At 40.0% G+C, this 20,246-nt stretch overlaps 1 protein-coding gene across 4 annotated transcripts in view; it reads left to right on the top strand.

Moving 5' to 3' along the window:
• Positions 1 to 18,465, top strand: part of WAPL (WAPL cohesin release factor) — a 92,340-nt gene extending 73,875 nt beyond the window's left edge. For all 4 annotated transcript variants that reach the window (XM_084904134.1, XM_084904133.1, XM_084904136.1 and 1 more), the window contains 8 exons: positions 1,141 to 1,217; positions 4,867 to 5,042; positions 5,413 to 5,528; positions 6,831 to 6,995; positions 9,336 to 9,543; positions 12,784 to 12,872; positions 17,236 to 17,331; positions 17,879 to 18,465. In XM_084904134.1, the coding sequence (XP_084760260.1) occupies positions 1,141 to 1,217; positions 4,867 to 5,042; positions 5,413 to 5,528; positions 6,831 to 6,995; positions 9,336 to 9,543; positions 12,784 to 12,872; positions 17,236 to 17,331; positions 17,879 to 17,944 (993 nt within the window). In that variant the 3' untranslated portion in view covers positions 17,945 to 18,465. The remainder of the gene's footprint in view (positions 1 to 1,140; positions 1,218 to 4,866; positions 5,043 to 5,412; positions 5,529 to 6,830; positions 6,996 to 9,335; positions 9,544 to 12,783; positions 12,873 to 17,235; positions 17,332 to 17,878) is intronic.
• Positions 18,466 to 20,246: the final 1,781 nt, after the last annotated feature.

Genomic DNA, 20,246 nt, shown 5'->3' with positions numbered 1-20,246 from the left:
TTGCCGAATGTTAATATTCCTTAATGTGGAATTCTACTTATATAGGGTGTCCAAAAAACTGTATTCACACACTTTGAATAATTATAAAGGCAGTGTTTGTTAAAATACATTTCATTTTCAAAATAGAACTATCAGCTATTAAAGTGTGTACACATTGTTTTGGGACACCCTTTATGTTAACTTGTTTAGGAGAAATGATAGTAAAAAGCAGTCAGGTGTTCATTTGTTTTTTTTAATTAATAAGAATTTTCTTAATATTTGGTGTTGAAGAATGGTATTATTGAACTGAGTGCCATAATAAGTATATTTGTTCTTGGCCTTTAATGAATAACTTAACCCAGTTCAGAGAAATTACGCTGCCAGTGAAATGCAGTATGCATAGATTGTGTATTGATTAGATTGGAGTAGCCAGGTGCCTTTTGAACCATCTGTGGGGAAATAATCTAATGTAGTTAAAATTTTTTGGCCCTGACCAGATAGTTCAGTTGTTAGGGCACCATCCTGATACACCAAGGTTTTGGATTTGATCTCTGGTCAGGGCACATACAAGAATTGGCCAATGAATGCATAAATAAGTGGAATAACAAATCATTGTTCCTCTCATCAATAAGTAAAATCTTTTAAAAAAAAATTTTTGGCAAAATTGAAGTACTCTGTTCTAGAGTATATTTGATAAACAGAGATATACAGATGTGGGCAAAACTAGGTTTACAGTTGTTTGTATGGAAATAATGCAACTAATAATAATACAGGAATAAACTATTTTGTATACTCACAACTATAATTCTACTTTTGTCCACTCCTGTATATTTTTTTAAAATTCTAAATGAATCCATTTAAGAACTTGATTAGTTTGTGTATAAGTTAGAGACTGTTCTTTTCTGACATTTCATTGGTAATTCATTACAGTGAATGTAGAGCACAGAATACATTATGAGCAAGCAATTGTAACAGTAATGTTTTAACTTTGTAATAAAGTGATAGCTTTATTGTTTTAAAACAGGAACATGTGGGTTATTTACTTACATGACAAGGGCTGAATTTTCTCATCTTTGTCTTTTACAGCATTAGTTATAAGTGTGTTATATATGAATGACTGAAGTTATGGATTGACACATCATTTCAAATTTTTTCTTTTAGGTAACAGTGCATAATCCAGACAATCAAGGCTACTTGATAGCATATAAAGATTCACAACTCATTGTTTCATCAGCTAAGTAAGTTTTTCTGAAATATCACACTTTTTAAAAATATATATATTTTATTGATTTTTTTTTTTTTTTTTTTTTTTTTTTTTTTACAGAGAGGAAAGGAGAGGGATAGAAAGTTTGAAACATCGATGAGAGAGAAACATCGATCAGCTGTCTCCTGCACACCCCCTACTGGGGATGTGCCTGCAACCAAGGTACATGTCTTGTTCGGAATCGAACCCGGGACCTTTCAATCCACAGGCCGATGCTCTATCCACTGAGCCAAACCGGTTTCAGCCACACGAATAAAAATAAAATATTTTATTTAAAGCATTTAGATTGGCTTAAAGGAAATACTGTTGTATGATCTTCCTCCATAAAACACTTCGTCTGTCAAATTCTGTGTACCAGAAGCAGTACAGTCTAGGAAAAGTTAGGAGTGCAGATTCTGGAGCCAGAGCGACTGGAGTGTGGATCCTCGCTTTTTATTTGCTACAAGTTCTTCAGATGGGGGGTTAATAATTGTATCTACTTACCCAAGGTTGTTATCATAAAAATAATAATATACTTGTTATATGTTAAATTACATAATTTAAAATGTATATTAGTATGTATAAAATATATGTCTAAACTTTAAGAATGATTTTTAAATGTCCCTTGTATGTTATATATGTTATGAACAATATATGTTAAAAGAGTTAATATAGGGGAGAGGAAGAAGGGGAATCAATAGAGGAAAAGGGATATCTGTAATAATTCCAACAATAAGATTAATTTTTTAAAAAGTTAGTATATATGGCCGAAGCCGGTTTGGCTCAGTGGTGGAGCGTCGGTCTGCAGACTGCAAGGTCCCGGGTTCGATTCCGGTCAAGGGCATGTACATTGGTTGCAGGCACATCCCCGGTAGGGGGTGTGCAAGAGGCAACTGGTCGATGTTTTGCTCTCATTAACGTTTCTAGCTCTCTATCTCTCTCTCCCTCTCTGTAAAAAATCAATAAAATATATTGAAAGGTCCCAGGTTCGATTTCGGTCGGGGGCATGTACATTGATTGCGGGCACATCCCTAACGGGGATGTGCAAGAGGCAGCTGGTCGATGGTTCTCTCTCATCGACGTTTCTAACTCTCTATCTCTCTCCCTTCCTCTCTGTAAAAAATCAATAAAATATATTTAAAAAAAAAAAAGTTAGTATATATGCATAAAGCCTAGAAACTGCGGCTCGCGAGCCACATGCGCCTCTTTGGCCCCGTGAGTGTGGCTCTTCCACAAATAACCACAGTCTAGGTGAGTCTATTTTGAAGAAATGGCATTAAAAGAAGTTTTAAGGTTAAAAAATTTGGTTCTCAAAAGAAATTTCAATCGTCGTGTTGTTGATATTTGGCTCTGTTGACTAACAAGTTTGCCGACCACTGGCCTAGAACAATTATTGGCATAGAGTGAACACTCAATATCAGCCTTATTTTTATTATGAATAAACATCACTATCCCTCCTCTTCCTTTTTTTATCTTCCCCCCAGATCTGTATGCAGCTTCTTCCCTCATTCCCCACACACTCAACCCTAATTCCTGACATTAGGCTAATGCTATCACCCAGTGCAGCAGCCTCTTCCTGCTCTCTCTGTCCTAACTCCTGATATTCTAGCGTGTCCAGCACAACACCACAGGGGTTGACTGTCCTCAAATCTCTGCTTTTGCCCTGGCTGGTTTGGCTAAGTGGACAGAGCGTCGGATTGAAGGGTCCTAGGTTTGATTCCAGACAAGGGTACCTTCCTGGGTTCCGTGGTTTTGGTCCCCAGTAGGGGGGGTGTGCAGGAGGCGGCCGATCAATGATTCTGTCTCCTCATTGATGTTTCTATCTTTCTCTCCCTCTCCCTTCTCTCTAAAGTCAATGAAAATATGTTTTAATGTATGTATATATATATTTTAAAACATATATGTATATGCTTTGTAAAAATAATCTCAAACTGCAAATCTCTGTGGTTCCTTACTGATTTTGCACATATACTCAAAGTCCTTAGTATAGTAGCAAAGTCCCACTTACTACCTGACTCAAATTTATCTGTGTTTTTTTTTTTTTAACCTCTTATTCAGGAGAATATCATACATGACAAAAGGAGGCAAAATAGTATAATAAGCCTTGATTTACATATCATTCAGATTGAGTCATCATCAATCCTAGCCAGTCTTGTTTCCAGCTGTAACCCTATCATTCCCCCTTCTAGATTATCTGGAAGCAAACCACAAATTTATCATTTCATTCATAAGTACTTAAGTATATACAAGAGGACTCTTTAAAAATATAGCCACATTATTATTTTTATACCCCAAAAATTATTATTTGCCTAATATTAATATGTCCAGTTAGCATTCAGTTTCCAGTATTTTCTAATCTATTTTCTTAATCTGTAAATTTCTTCTCCATTGTTCTTGTATTTTGTACATTTTGTGTCACACTTGATACCATTAAGGTATGTATTCTAGTTTTTTTACTCTGTTAAAAAGGGAGTCTTCTTGCAAGTTAAATATGTTACTTTTAAAATGTCTCTTATATGTTTCACGCCTCCTGATAAGGACAGGTTTTAGCTCTTTTGTTGTATTTAGGACCTTTGTGTCAAATGTCTTAGAAGTAGAGGTGGAGGACAGAGTTGGATATTTGTGAACGATCTCTCATCAGGCTTCTTAAACTTTTCTGTAAAACCCTGATAAATGCAAGGATAACATATTGAAAAATTAAATAATATACCTCACTTTTCTTCACCCACCTCTCAATTCAAACTGTGATTTAGCTCAGTACTGCTTAAAGCAGTTGAGTGAACTATAACAGCATAGTAGTTGGGGCTAACATCCCCAAACATCTACGTAAGACATTATTATAAATCAGGCATGAGGAATACCGACCTAACCAAAGGGCAGCTAAAGGAGGAACAGATACAGGGCAGTTTCTTCAAGGGGGTTGTGTGATATATATAATGCATGTCACATCAGCAGACAGCTTACATCATCTCTCATCATAGACTTTTTTTTAATGGACTTTGTGATTTAAGGAGAGTATTCATAAATATTATACCTACTTAAGCATTAAATGTACTTGTTATTTTGGGTAGCATCTTGAGAATCCTTGGGTACAGCTGATACCTTGATTCTGCCAGGAGACACATCGGTTAAATGACCTGTCATTTGCTATAATATTTATGAAGTATTTAATACCCATCTATACAAGATCATTTTATTGTGCAGTATTAATAATGTTCTCTATCTGCTAAGAACATGCATTAAAAAAGATCTGAGTGAAATTCCAAAGTGTCTAGTGTTAACTCTGAAGAACTTTAGCTTGTTTGGAGAAGGGTTGTAGTCATTTCTGTTGGAGAGAATGGTAAAATGGGGGACAACTGTTAAGTAATAGAGATAAAAACTTCTGTAGAGAATTCATAATTTAACTTGGCCTAAAAAAATTTAAATTATCGAATTTTCCCAAAATAAATCAAATGTAGCAGCTATTGCGATACCATTGTAATACCAGACATACTTAGTACATAATTTACTAGGTTAATACAGTATAACATAGGGATAAGAAAGTAAGTTAATATGACAGATTTTGAAACATTAAGGCCCAAGTAAGAAGTTTTAAATTTAATTATTTTTGTTTAGAGTAAATCTACATTTTGTTTTCTCTTAAGAGCATTGCAACATTGTGAAGAATTGATTCAGCAGTATAACCGTGCTGAGAACAGTATATGCTTGCCTGATAGCAAGCCTCTGCCTCAGCTGAATGTCACTAACCACGTGGGCAAAGCAGTGGAAGACTGCATGCGGGCCATTATCGGGGTGCTGCTCAATTTAACGAACGACAACGGTGAGCGACGCGTGTGACATGGATTCTCCCTGGGAGGCTCTTTACACCCTTGTTTCTTTTCTTGAGATAGTGATTTTTTAAATTGCCATCATGTAATTCACTGATTCATGTATACTAGTAGATTTGACTGCCTTTAGGAGTTGGTCATTTTAGAACAAGCCTGGTATCTTGGCTTGGAAATATTACAGTTAATGACTTCTTCAGCATTTGTGATGGAGTGATGGTCGTCAGTTAGCACAGTTAATGTGTTTAAAAAAAAAAAAAAAAGAAGAGCTATACATTTCTAACTTTTCATATTCTTGTTAGTGTATATTGGTTGTTGGTGTCATGAAGAAGAACCATAACACTTTCACACTGTTTTCTGTTTTAGAGTGGGGCAGCACCAAAACAGGAGAACAGGATGGCTTGATCGGCACAGCGATGAACTGTGTGCTTCAGGTTCCAAAGTACCTACCTCAGGAGCAGAGATTTGATATTCGAGTGCTAGTGAGTCGAAGCAGCTATTTCAGAAATGAGTAGTTGGTTGATTGTGTGCTTGGTTGATAATGAAAACTTCATCTTAGTTTTGGGGTTAGAACAAATTATTGGATATAAGAGGCCCAGTTGCATGGATTCGTGCACCAGTGGGGTCCTTCAGCTTGGCCTGTGACCTCACAATCCAGGACCCCTCGGGGGATGTAGTAGTGTACGAAGTGGCAGGCGGCTGGGGAGGAGCCCAAGTCCTGGCTGGGTGCCACTCCTGTTCATCCCAATGCCGCTGCACCTGCTGCTGCCAATTGGTAGCACTGCTGCAGAGGCGGAAGCACACTCACCACCAGGGTGCAGCTCCTGCATTGAGCATCTCCCCCCTGGTGGTCAGTGTGCATCGTAGTGACCAGTCGTTCAGTCACTTAGGCTTTTATATCTTCTTACCTAATAATAGACAAACATGTAAATTGACTGTACCTCTGCTACGCCCACAGCCAATCAGAGTGAGTATGCAAATTAGAAGGCCAAAGATGGCGGCCGCCCAGCTGCTCCAGGCGAGGAGTGGCCAGGCAGAGCAAGGACGCCTGATATGATGAGAGGGAGGGCAGGGGGCGAAGGGATCTACAGGAGTGGGGTGCCGCAGTGAAGCCGAAAGATTGCAGATTCCAGATGGCAGACTCCAGCAGAGCAGTGAAGACGAACCGGCCAGAGCGAAGGCCTGAGTCCGGGGTGCCAGAGGAAAACTGGTGCAGGAAGCCAAGGGAAGGAAGGCCCATTGCAAGGGGCCTCTAGTACGCAGACATTGTGGGTTTCAGTAGATTCCTTATGAACATGATCTTACTGTGCAAAGTAGCTGTGAAGGGCCCTGTGTACAAATAATATAAGAATTAAAAGTGGAGATTTAAAAAAGTGGTGAAATCAGCCCTGGCCGATGTGGGCCAGTGAGTTGTTAGAGTGTCTGCCCCACACCAAAGGCTCTAGAGTTTGATTCCCCCTCAAGGGCACATACCTGGGTTGCAGGTTCAATCTCCAGGCACAGTGTGTGTGAGGCAAACAGTCTTATGTTTCTCTCACATCCGTGTTTCTACCTCCATCCCTTCAACTTATCTAAGTTAATGGGAAAACATCCTCAGGTGAAGATTCTTTTAAAAAGTGGTTAAATCATTTTTTGGGAAGACCATTATCTTACATACTAGTTTTTAACTGTTTTGTAGACGGTAGGGCACTGATTAGGTTTCTAGTTACCAGTAAAGTGATGTACATTATGTTAATTTGCTTTTAATTCTCACCTGTGGTAATATGCAGTTTTAATTTTTATAGGGCCTAGGTCTACTGATTAATTTAGTAGAATATAGTGCTCGGAATCGGCACTGTCTTGTCAACATGGAAACGTCGTGCTCTTTCGATTCTTCCTTCTGCAGTGGAGAAGGAGATGATAGTTTAAGGATAGCTGGACAAGTTCATGCTGTTCAGGCTTTAGTGCAGGTAAGCAATAACTTAAACACCTTCAGTTTGTTGCATGTGTCCAATTTCCTTATCAGTTGCACTACTCTTTGTCTTATCTCCCCTCCCATCCTTTCCTTTTTATTCCTCCCCCAACCCCTCTGCTTCTCTCCCAGTCTCACCAGTTTAGTGAGAGGTACACTGGGTCAGAATGAATACCCTTACTTATCACTCCTTAAGCATTGTTAGTGAAAGGCATATTTGTTTATAAGTCAAAAATAGATTTTTAATCACAAATTAGGAATCAGCCTTCAGCCCCACCTCATCCAGCACTTACTGGTCTGATCTGTGCCCAGGACTTATATACCTATATATTGGGTCACGATCTTTAAAGTATGTCTGTGGAATAATTTCCTGGTTTAAGAATTGTGTCAGAATATGAATATTTAAAATTGGTATCTCCAACTCCCACCCAAAACAAACACTCCCTCTCCCATCCATTTATATCCCCCCCCTTAAAAAAAATGTATGTGAGTTCTTGTTTCTTGACAACGGTGGACATTACAGTTTTTACTTTTTTCCAGACTCATAAATTCCTAGCTGCCTTTGTCATTTCCTTAAATGGTAGTTTGCATATATGCAGAAGTGATGATAAACTATCCTTTTCATTGTTTCTGAAGCCTTTGCTAGCTAACCTATTAATTTTTTGGCCTATTTGAAACTAATAATGTTTGAACTGTGCCCTCAAAAGTAATCCACAACAATTTGATCTTTTTTTCCTGAATTACAGTTAGGAGCCCATCATTCTCATCTCAAACATTTTGATCTTTATACTCTTAAAAATTAAAGATATTTTGTTTATATGTGCTCTATCTTTCCAAACTTACTAAGAAAATTGTGAAACATGCCGAAACCAGTTTGGCTCAGTGGATAGAGCATCGGTCTGAGGACTGAAGGGTCTTGGGTTCGATTCCGGTCAAGGGCATGTACCTTGGTTGCGGGCATATCCCCAGTGGCGGTTGTGCAAGAGGCAGCTGATCGATGATTCTCTCTCATCGATGTTTCTGACTCTCTATCCCTCTCTCTTCCTCTCTGTAAGAAATCAATAAAAATATTTAAAAAAAGAAAAAGAAAATTGTGAAACATGGGCACCCATACCATCAGGCACTAGAGCAATAATATAAGTACATGAGCTGTGCATTCTGGAAAACTACTGTATATTCAGAGAGAATGAAAGAAGTCACCTGACCTCTTAATATCATTGACCTCATGGTCTCCCTGAAAGGATATAGGGATCCTTGAACCAATTTTAAGAAATGCTGCTTTATACAAAATCTGAATTTTATTTTTTAAGGCATTAAATTTTATAGACCACTCTTTGTACATTAAGCAAATCTCTGAGGTTTATTTGGCATTTGATTATCAGGTAGTTGTCTTTAGTAACTTTGGGTTTTCCCCAAATCATACCAGTATTTCAGTGCTCTCTGCATGTTCAGCACGGTACCCACCCAGGGAAGATCAGGTCAGTGAAGGCAAGGAAGTTCAGGGTATTCTCTTTTTCACTTAGAGTGTTCCCTGTGCACTTTCATTGACAATTGCACCTCATTTTTAATATGATTAGTTGAGTTCCAACTCTGAGTTTTTTTCTGAACCTTTTTACTTTTTTACTGGTTTTTGTATTCTTTTAAAGAAGCCATGTTACTTTTACATAGTATAATATAGTTTTATTCATTGTTCTTCTTTTCAGTTAATTCATCCTTTCTGCTTGTGGTTTGGTTTTGTTGTGTTTTTTTGTTTTGTTTTGTTTTTTTAATATATTTTTATTGAGTTCAGAGAGGAAGGAAATGGGAGGGAGGGGGAGAGAGAAACATCAGTGATGAGAGAGAATCATTGATCAGTTGCCTCCTGCATGCCCCCTATTGGGGATCGAGCCTGCAACCCGACATGCATCCTTGACAGAATTGAACCTGGGACCCTTCCAGTTCGTAGGCTGACGTTCTATCCACTAAGCCAAACTGGCTAGGGCTGTTTTAATTATTTAAGTTTATAGCTTTTTTTACTTGAAATTTTTTGTCATTATTATTCAAATTAAAGGAAGTACTGAGATTTTCATTCTTACAAACACAATGCCTGCCTGCATTATTAGTAGACACTTAATTTACTTGATTGAATACTAACAGCATTTATACTTTCATTTTGGCCTTCATAAGATATAGAGCAAGAATTACCAAACAAGGGCTTTTATTGATACTTACCCTTTTTATCATACAACTTGCTTCTCAGGATTAGTGATGATTAAAAACAAATAGAACTTTATATTTGGCTACATACATATTGGTTGGTGATCTCTTTTTTAATCTCTTCAAAAATAATTTTTGTCAGCTATTTCTTGAGCGAGAGCGAGCAGCCCAGTTGGCAGAAAGTAAAACAGATGAATTGATCAAAGATACTCCCACCACTCAGCATGATAAGAGTGGAGAGTGGCAAGAAACAAGTGGAGAAATACAGTGGGTATCAACGGAAAAGACTGACGGTGCAGAAGAGAGACAAAAGAAGGAAGAGGAGGAGGAGGAACTTGACCTCAATAAAGGTACATTTATTTTTAGTGTATTCACATAGAAAATTCAATGATGGCTTATTTTTTCTCCAGAACATACTTTTAAGTCATGTGTTGTCATGATCTTTTATTTATTCTACTTCATGGCCTCTCTAGTTCAGTGCACACAGCTTTGCTGTCTCAGTGCGCACAGGCGTTGGTTGACGCGCTGGCAGTGAAGTCGGCACATGTGAGTGAGGAAAGGTGCCTTTCCTTCCGGGGCCAGCCTTACTTCTCTGTAATGGGAAGCAGCTGAACACTGACCCCTAAAAGTTTTTAGTTTTGAAACTTTGAGATTCTTTTATTGTTCTCCCTTTATGTACTGAGTTCTATTGTCATAAATTACAGTTATCATTCTCAAATGGTATAGGTAGTTGGTGGCAAACACAGTAAGGAATATACTGAAGGTAATGGTTTCACTAATCAAACATTATCTACTGTTGTCAGGAACTGTGATGCTTGATTCATGCAAATTCTGCAAAATAGCCAGTTGTTACTCATGCCACTCAAGTTTCAAAATTTAATATGTTTATCTTCACCCAGCTAGGATGCAAGCACCAGCAATGTTGATTCTGAGTCTACTCTCTCTCTCTCTCTTGTGCCCATGCTCTCCAAATCTAATGTCGTTAGTTATGATATTGTAAGAAATCTGTTTTATTTCCTCATTTACTAATTTTGATAGTTTCCTTTGGCATAACATTTTTTACTGCTTTTTATTTATTTTTTATTTTTTAAATACGTTTTTATTGATTTCAGAGAGGAAGAAAGAGGGAGAGAGAGAGATAGAAACATCAGAGATGAAAGAGAAGCATTGATTGGCTGCCTCCTGGAGATCGAGCCCCACAGCCCGGGCATGTGCCATTGACTGGAATCGAACCCGGGACCCTTCAGTCTGCAGACTGACACTCTATCTATTGAGCCTGCAACCCGACATGCATCCTTGACAGAAATCCCATACCTACAAACAACAATTACCCCTTACTCTTCACTCCATAGCCTCTGGAAATTATTAATCTATTTTTGTCTCTGTATTTGCTTATTCTGGACATCCACACTAATAAAAGAAAGAGATGTAAATTGACCGTACCTTCATGACCACCAGCCAATCAGGAGTGAGTATGCAAATTAACCCAACAAAGACGGAAGGTTAATTTGTATACACAGGCACGGAGCAGTTGGGTCAGGGCAGGATGCCCCAGCCGCTCCAGGCCTCTGGGCAGCGCGGGATGGCAGAAAGGTGGCTCCGGCCGGAGCGAGGCAGTGTGGGCATCCCGGGGAAGGAAGGCCCGTTCTGGCACGAGTCTTCGGGCATCAGGCCTCTAGTTTTGTATAAATGGAATCACATGGTATGGCCCTTCGTCATGGGTTTCTTCCACTTCACAGCATGTGCCAGTACCTAATTCATTCTTATTTTTGTATTCATTCATCCATCCATCCCTCACCTGAGCATATTTTCCCATTGATTTTTTAGAGAGAGTGGAAGTCAGAGAGAAAATTGATGTTGAGAGAAAGACAGCATTTGGTTGCCTTTCCCACGTGCTGCACCCTGACCAGGTCTGGTGATTGAATCTGCAACTTAAATATGTGCCCTTGACCGGAATCAAACCTCGGACCCTTAAGTCCACAGACTGATACTATATTCACTGAGCCAAACCTGATGGGGCCCCAATTTATTTTTATAGACAAATAATGTTCCATTTATGTGTATACCACATTTTGTTTATCTAGTCAGTTGATGGACATTTGGGTTTGTGTCTATATTTGGTCATAAGTAATGCTGCTATGAACATCAATGTACAAGTTTTTGTGTGAACATATATTTTCAGTTTTCCTGGGTACGTACCCAAGTGTGAAAATGCTACATTATTTGTTTATTCTATGTTTGGCATTTTAAGAAACTGCAAAATTGTTTTCCAAAGTGGCTGCACCATTTTAATTTCCTACCAGCAACATGTAAGGATTTCAGTTTCTTAGAGTTATGTGCCTCTTATTTCAGCCATTCGAGTGGGAGTAAAGTTGTATGTCACTTGATTCTTCCCTAGTTAAGAAATGGTGTTGAGCATCTTTTCACATGCTTAATGGTCATTTAAACATCTTCGGAGAAATATATATCCAAATACCCATATTTTTTTGTTTTGTTTTTTTTTAAATTCATTGTTATTGATTTCAGAGAAGAAGGGAGAGGGAGAGAGGGAGAAACATCGGTGATGACAGAGAATTATTGATTGGCTGCCTCCTGCATACCTCCCCCTCCCCCCTACTGGGGATCGAGACTCCAACTCTGGCATGTGCCCTTGACCAGAATTGAACCTGGGACCTTTCAGTTCGCAGGCTGACACACTGTCCACTGAGCCAAACCAGTAGAGCCAAATGCCCATGTTTTAAATCAGTTTGTCTTTTTGCTGCACACATTCTTTATTCTGGATATTTGACCCTGATTATAGGTATATGATTTGCAGATATATTCTGAAGGTTGTCTTTTACTTTCTTGATGGTATATGGTAACTTGAAATACAAAAGTACCTATTCTATATATAGAGAGATTTTTTTACAGAGAGGAAGAGAGAGGGATAGTTAGAAACATCGATGAGAGAGAGTCACTGATGTGTCCACAACCAAGGTACATGCCCTTTGACCGGAATCGAACCTGGGACTTTTCAGTCCGCAGGCAGACACTCTATCCACTGAGCCAAACCAGTCTCTGCAAAAAGTACCTATTCTTTACTTTGTCATTTTTGGGTTTTATTGTTGAAAAAGCTATTTGCTAACCTAATGTCACAATGATTTAGTCTGTGGTTTTTGTTTGAGCTTAATCCTCACCTGAAGATATGTTTTTAATTGTTTTTTAGAGAGTGAGGAAGGAGAGAGAGAGAGAGAGAGAGAGAGAGAGAGAGAGAGAGAGAGAGACATCTCTTGGTTGCCTCCTGTATGCACTCTGTCTGGGGATGGAATCCTCAACCTGTATGCGCCCTAACCAGAATCTACGACCTGTCGGGGTACAGGATGGCACTGACCCACATTGGCCAGGACTAGTCTGTGTTTTCTTCTAAGAGGTTTATGGTTTTAGCTCTTACATTATCTTCCACTTATTATTTTTTGTGAATTTGTGTGGATATCCCATTTTTCTAGCATCATTATTATTGTTTAATAGTTTTGAAGAAATGATAACTGAGTTGTTGGATTTGTGGGGTTTTATTTTTTTATATGCTGTTACAGTGTTTTGTTTATTCTTAGCCCTTCAGCATGCTGGCAAACATATGGAGGATTGCATTGTGGCCTCGTACACAGCACTGCTTCTTGGTTGTCTCTGCCAGGAGAGTCCCGTAAGTAAGAGTTCACTGTTTTATGTGTATTGAAAAGATTCCATTGTGGCAGCTTCATACCATTATTTAATTAGCTTATATATATATATATATATATATAGAGAGAGAGAGAGAGAGAGAGAGAGAGAGAGAGAGAGACTAGTGACCCAGTGCATGAAATTTATGCACATTAAAGGAGGATTAATTAGAGGAAATAATTTAATATTACTATTTGCCCTTTCTCTATAATAGAAGTGTCAGAGATGAAAGAAAATTAGTAAAATGTATATGAAAACCTTCCTTCTATGAGAGTCTGGGGCACACCAGGGGATGCAGAGTCAAATCCCTGTCCACCCACATGCACCTCAAAATCACGTGAGATCCAGACCTGGCCGCACCACACACACACACACACACACACACACACACACACACACACACTAATTGGGCTAGATCCTGACCTGACCAGTCCCACCCTTGTCAAGCCCTGCCAGGCAAAGGGTATAGCTTCAGGTCCCCTAGTTGGCACCAGGATTGCGGGGGGGGGGGGGGGGGGGGGCGGGCGTGTGGCCTGAGGTCCCCTAGACCAGACTAGAGTGGGGGGCATGCCTTGAGGTCCTCCATCAAGCCCTGCCTGGTGGGGAACACTGCCTGAGATCCCCTGTCAAGTCCCTCCAAGTGGGGGGTGGGGGACAGCGCAGCCTCAGATCCCCCAGCCCAGCACCGGGATGGGGGTACTGCCTTTTGGTCCCCTATCAAGTCCCGCTGGGCTGGGGTGCAGCCTGAGTTCCCCCAACCCAACACTGGGTGTGCCCCTTGAGGTCCCCTGTCAAGCCCCACTGGGTGGGGGGCACAACCTTAGGTCCTCTGGCCTGGTGCTGGGGTTGGGGGCGTGGCCTGAGATCCTCTAGCCAAGTACCAGGATGGGAAGCACACCTTGAGGTCCCCTATCGAGCCCCCCAGGCAAGGGAGGGCTTAGCCTCAGGTCCCTACTGATTACAGAAGGAGTAACATCGATGTGAGAGATACATTGATTGGTTGCCTCCTACATGTAACCTGACTGGGGTTGGGGATCAAGCCTTCGACCCAGGTATGTGCCCTTGACTGGAATTGAACTTGGGACCCTTCAGTCGCAAGCCACTGAGCCAAACCAGCTAGGGCCCTATTCTGTACTTTACATTCCTGTGACTGTTTTGAATATTTGGTGAACTTTTAAAGGTACATTCCAAGTAATAGTACATTGGGTTTGATGAGAACATTCTTGACTAATGGATGATAAATCAATTCACATACCTTTGGTTGAAGTAAAAGAGAGCATAATATAAAATCCATGCTCAGCCGGCTCAAGGTGGAAGTCTGGCCTCAGTGATACCAAGGGCTGTAAGAGCATTGCTTCCCCCTCTAGAACCCCTTCACACTCACTATACCAAATAGGCTCCCCCGCATCTTGGCCAATATTGGCCCACATGCTTTTGTTTGAACTACTCATTGGCCAGGTAAATGGGGCTACTATGTGAGAGCTAGATCATTGTAATCGAACTGTAAGAAGTATGAATGTCCAGACAGTTCTGTGCTGAGGGAACACAGAAGTGGATGGTTCTGGCCTTTGGGACAGTCTGCTTTTAGAGCAGGACACATGGGGGTGGTTGTTTTTTTTTTTTTTTAAATATATTTGTATTGATTTCAGAGAGGAAGGGAGGGGGAGAGAGAGAGAAACATCAATGATGAGAGTGAATCTTGGTCAGCTGCTTCCTGCACACCTCCTTCTGGGGATTGAGCCCACAACCAGGAATTGAACCAAAAACTCCTAATTCATAGGTCGATGCTCAATCACTGAGCCACACTGGGCAGGCTGGGTGTTTTTTTTGTTTGTTTTTAAGGATAGGGACAAGTAGAACAGCCCAATTTTCAAATGAAAGGGAGGTTCTGTAGGAGACAGGGTATTCAGGAGCCAAGAAAAGGTGGAGGTGTGTTGCATGGTGGGAAGGTTAGAATCTCAGTGATAGTGTGAAGGGCTTAATTAGGAGAAGCATTCATACTGTGGGTCTGCCCACCCACAAACACTTCGTCATTTTTGCTATTGTGCTCGCCTCCCATCCCCCACTGCCACCATGTCCATGTGTCTTAAGTCCTGTGTATTTTTCTGAATCTTATCTGTCTCTCCATGCTTTCATTGCAGTCCAGCTCTGATCTAAAGGCACACGAACCCATGTAGCTTTTGAATCTCCTTGGGTTTCCCCAGTTCAAACCTGGCTTCAGCATTTGACTTTTCTAACAAAGACACAGTGGAGCGGAGGAATAGCGTGGCGAGCCTTTTCCATGTGTTTCCCCATGGGGTCTGGAATCTGTTATGGACACTTCTTTCAAGTCGTTTGTCTGTATCTCTGGGTCACGATTTCCTTCATCCTCCGGGTTTGGCAGACCTGTCCATGCTGAACCTAAGAGGTCTTCTGAATCTGGTGGTTGCACTTTTCAGTAAAACCAGCACAGAATAGACGAGCAAACAACCATCGGCAGTGTTGACTGCAACATGAGCTTCCATCACGGTCTGCCATGTTTTTTTGACCACGGAGCCCATTTTGTCTTGGGTAAGATCCAGTCTATGGAAGTTAGGCAGTTTTTGCCCAGAACATCCTCAGTAATTAGCTTGGATTTTCTAAATGCAACTTTGTCTTCCTGCAGATCAGCTAGGCTCACTTCAAAACCCCGGCCCTTGAGACATCAGATGTGGTTTTGGTTCCTTGAGTTCTCGTGACTAGTGTTTCACAGTGCCTCTTACACCCGGTCTGTCTTAGGGAGCAGATTGGGCACTCCTTCTCGGCTCCTAAGTCATACATTTTCCTTAACAGATTGGCTTATAAGTAGTTTAGCTGTCTCGATAACTGTCAGTGGAGGAAACACTTTACTCTCTCCTGGCTTCTGACATGCTCCTTTACATAGGTTATGCTAGGTGCCTTTTAGGAAGCTCTACTTAAATTCTTAGCCTCCATAATTAGTTGGATTCACCCGTGGAACATAAGGATTTTTCTTTCTTTTTTTAATTTTATTATTGAGTTCAGAAAGGGAGAGGGAGAGAGAGATAGAAACATCAATGATGACAGAGAATCATTGATTGGCTGTCTCCTGCACACTACCTACTGGGGCTCGAGCCCACAACTTTGGCATGTGCTCTTGACCAGAATCGAACCTGGGACCTTTCAGTCCGCAGGCTGACACAACTATCCACTAAGCCAAACCAGCTAAGGCGAGGAATTTTCTTTGATCTTTTTATTTTTATTCCATAAGCAGCTCTGAGTACATTTTAAAGTGTAACATTTTTTTAAATCTTTATTGTTAAAAGTATTACATATGTCCCCCTTCTCCCCCATTGATCTCTTCTAGTCTGTTCTCATTTCTCACCCCAAGCCTTCACCACCCTATTTATTGTCTGTGTCCATGAAGTGTAACATTTTAAATCTGCACTCCTTCCTCCTCTCCTAACTCTTCCCACCACCCCAACACACACACACACACACATACTCAACAGCACGTGTTGAGTTTTTTGTTTTGTTTTTAATATATTTTATTGATTTTCTTACAGAGAGGAAGGGAGAGCTTGAGACATCGATGAGAGATGAGAGAGAAACATCGATCACCTGCCTCCCGCACACCCCTGCCTAGGGATGTGCCTGCAACCAAGGTACATGCCCTTGACCAGAATTGAACCTGGGACCCTTCAGTCCGCAGGCCAACACTCTGTCCATTGAGCCAAACCGGTTAGGGCATGTTTAGTTGTTTTAAGCATTTTCAGTGCAGTTACAAAAGTAAACATGCACACATAACTTCATTTTGTAGCCTTTGCCAGCTTAGCCTTTCTCCTTTCTTTGTGGATAGGATGGGATAGGGAATGGGAACACACGCATGCAAGCACTGTTGAACGAGGAAAGAGAGGAAATGCCATATTAACCAAGAGTTCAGGGACCCTTGAACTATGGAGGTTTGGAACACAATGTGCCCATAACCATCAACACAGTGCAAGGTGCAAGCTCGTGTTTTCTACCACCTGACATACATACATTTTAATATATATATTAGTATATATATATGTGTGTGTGTGTGTGTGTGTGTGTGTATTTATATATATATATATATATATATATATATATATATATACACACACACACACACACACACACACACACACATTAGAATGTATATGTATATATATAAACTGATTTCAGAGAGGGGGATGGAGGAGAGAGAAACATTGATGTGAGAAACATTAATTAGTTGCCTCCCGTATGCACCTTGACTGGGATCAAACTGGCAACCTTCCATACAGTGCATAGGATGGTGCTCAGTCAATTGAGCCACACTGATCAGTATTTCTTTGATGTTTCCTCAGATCAATGTGACCACTGTGCGGGAGTATCTGCCTGAAGGGGACTTTTCAATAATGACAGAGATGCTCAAAAAATTCCTGAGCTTTATGAATCTTACTGTAAGTAGCTTCCAGTGCAGCTTTTGTGGTTTTAAATATAAGTATGATAAATTAATGACAGCAGAACTAAAAATTTTGTGGCCATAGTGAATGGAAAGAAACCTGGACTTTATTATTATTTTTTAAGTGTTTTTATTGATTTGAGAGAGAGAGAGGAAGGGAGAGGGATAAAGGGAGAGAAACATCGATGAGATGAGAAAGATGGAGGGTCTGCCTCCTGCAGCCCCTGACTGGGGATCAGGCCCGCATTTTGGGCATGTGCCCTGACCGGAATTGAGCCTTTTGGTATACGGGACAATGCTCCAACCGACTGGGCAACCCAACCAGGGCAAAAGGGATCTTCTTTTAGTAAGTTTGCTCTGTTGAAGATAATTGTTATAATGGCCAGATATATTGATACCTATATTATCAAAGCCATAATTTAGTCTCAGTGTGTTTGATTCACAGTGTTCAGTTTAGTAAAGCTAAAGAATTTATGCTTTAGTCTAATATTTTTTAAAGTTTGTGAACTGGTAACTTGCTTCCTCTCTCCCCATCCTACTTGCAGTGTGCTGTTGGAACCACAGGCCAGAAGTCTATCTCTAGAGTGATTGAGTACTTGGAACATTGCTAGCTGCTTTACCTCTGCTGCAGGGCTCGGCCGTGCTGGAGCCGGTCTGAGACAGAGAAGTGGTGAAAGACAGATCTCCTTGGAGAATACCAAGAACATTCATCAGTATCATTCACGTTGGATTTCTAAGGCCTCCTGATTTCTTCGTCATGCATTCTGCATTTGCTCAATGACAGTTACTACATCAATCTGCAACTATCAAAAATGAGGGAAAAGGTTCAGGCTGTTAATTACATGCAGTATTTAAGTACACTTCCTTTGGCAGAGTTTATACTCTCCCCTGTTCTCTTGCTTCACTCTGGGCAAGATTCAGGGGGAAATTTGTGCTGCTGTTAGTGCAACTGCTGTGTATGTTGAGCCACTGTTGTCATGCCAGCCAGGTGCAGAGGCAGCTTAGCTACTGAGGCATCGAATGTTCTGAGGACATTCTAGACAACAGCGTAGTTCCTTTTTCAGGCTCATTGCTTTTGCTTTTTTTGTTGAATGATTCCGATCGTAAATAAAGCTTTTAATAATTTTGTGAATTTTTTCTTGTTGTTCCCTGAACTACTGTCTATATTTAAAATTAGATGGAATCCAAAGACACAAGGGATTAATTAATAGCATACTTTTTATTCTTGATTTGATTTAGGTTGTCAAACTTTTTCACTTTCAGATCGTGACCATGTTCATTATGATACCATAGTGAGTCATAACTATAGACGCAAGAAAACAAGTAACAGTTGAAGGGACTGTTATCTAAGATGATGCGCCCTGTAAAGGCTGAAGCAAAATGGACAACCCAGGGCAGTTTACGCTTCATGTCAGGGAGGCTCCTGAAACACTAAGTTTGGAGGGAGAACTCTCTAGATATATTTTCTAATGCTCAGTACAGTAAATATAAGAAGCTAAAACACCAATGTGGAATTCATGTTTCCAGATAACGTGTATATTCTTCTATAGAGTGACAGGATCAAATGCATAAACGCAAAGCCTTAAATTGCTGGTGTAGAAAAGACCCTTTTTTTCCATTTAGATTCTTACTTCACAGAGCAGTGTGTTGTTTGGAAAACAGTCATGGAACACACAAAACATTTAATTTCACAACACTGCAAATTTTTCTTGTATTGTTCAGACCACCAGTTTTACATTTTTTCTTTAATTGATCAGGCCTGAATACAGGCTTGTAGAGATCTATTTCATTCATGTTTTTAAATACCTTTCCGGTAGTCATATCTTGTTTCTTCATTGGATTTGTAAAACTTGAAGCCATAAAAATATTAGTTTGGTGTGTACTGGGGAAAATAGCTAAAAGTCTAAGATTTAGTCATTTAGACTTTGTTATTTCCTTGTATAAAGTGACAAATCGGGGCTCTTGTATCAGTGCCAGCTGTAATGTTTTTAATGCAGTGGCTGCCTTCTAATGTCTTCCTATTTTTGATAATGCAGATTGTTGGGAAATCTATAAGTAAGTAACTGGTTCTGGACAAATTGTTTTCTCCCTCCTACCTACCCTGACCCCACCCATCACCTTCTGAGAGCATAGTGTGCCAGTGTAACTTGGGAAAGACAGGTTGTACTTGCCCTGAGTACAGAAGCTAGCTTAGCAAACTATTTTAAAGGCATATCAGGAAATGATACCCAGAAAATGGAATTAGATATATTTTGTTTAATTATTTTAAAATACATTGATATTTATTAATCATTGATTTAGGAAAAGGAACAGATTTTTTGGTAAAGCTGACTGGCAGGTGGTAAGAAATACAAAACATTTGAATGAGAACAATCAGGGCGAACTACATTTTTCTGTTACACTGGTAATCATCTGAGAATTGATTTACCTCGGTGTTTAACAGTTTTTTGTTTTGTTATTTAAATAATAACTAATTGTCAAGCACTGATAGATGCAGATTTTGGTGGGGGGTGGGGGAGACATCACCTCACCAGCTGCAGCGCATTTGTGTGTTTAACCCTCAGAGAACTCTGCATTTTAGGGTACTTGAGGCTGACTTACAAATTAAAGTTTTAAAGTAACCTTTTTTTCCATTGTAAATATCTTTGTAAATACTACCAGTTGGAAATTAGAACAGTAGAATACTTTTCTGAATCCAATATTATTTTATACAGTATTTCTCAGCTGTGATCTTTGGAGCAAAAGCCAACGGCAGGAAAAAATAGTTTGTACCAGTTTCATGAAGTATGTCTTTGGGTTTTTTGTAAATAATTTTAACTCAAATAAAATTGCTACTTTCAATACACATGTTGTCTTTAACATAAATCTATTGAACTGTTTTAGAGGAAGAAGTCTCACGGGCTTGATGTTGCT

Source organism: Pipistrellus hanaki (assembly GCF_964339955.1).
Source record: "Pipistrellus hanaki genome assembly, chromosome: 14".
Classification (NCBI taxonomy): domain Eukaryota; kingdom Metazoa; phylum Chordata; class Mammalia; order Chiroptera; family Vespertilionidae; genus Pipistrellus; species Pipistrellus hanaki.
This window is presented reverse-complemented; position numbering and strand designations above follow the sequence as displayed.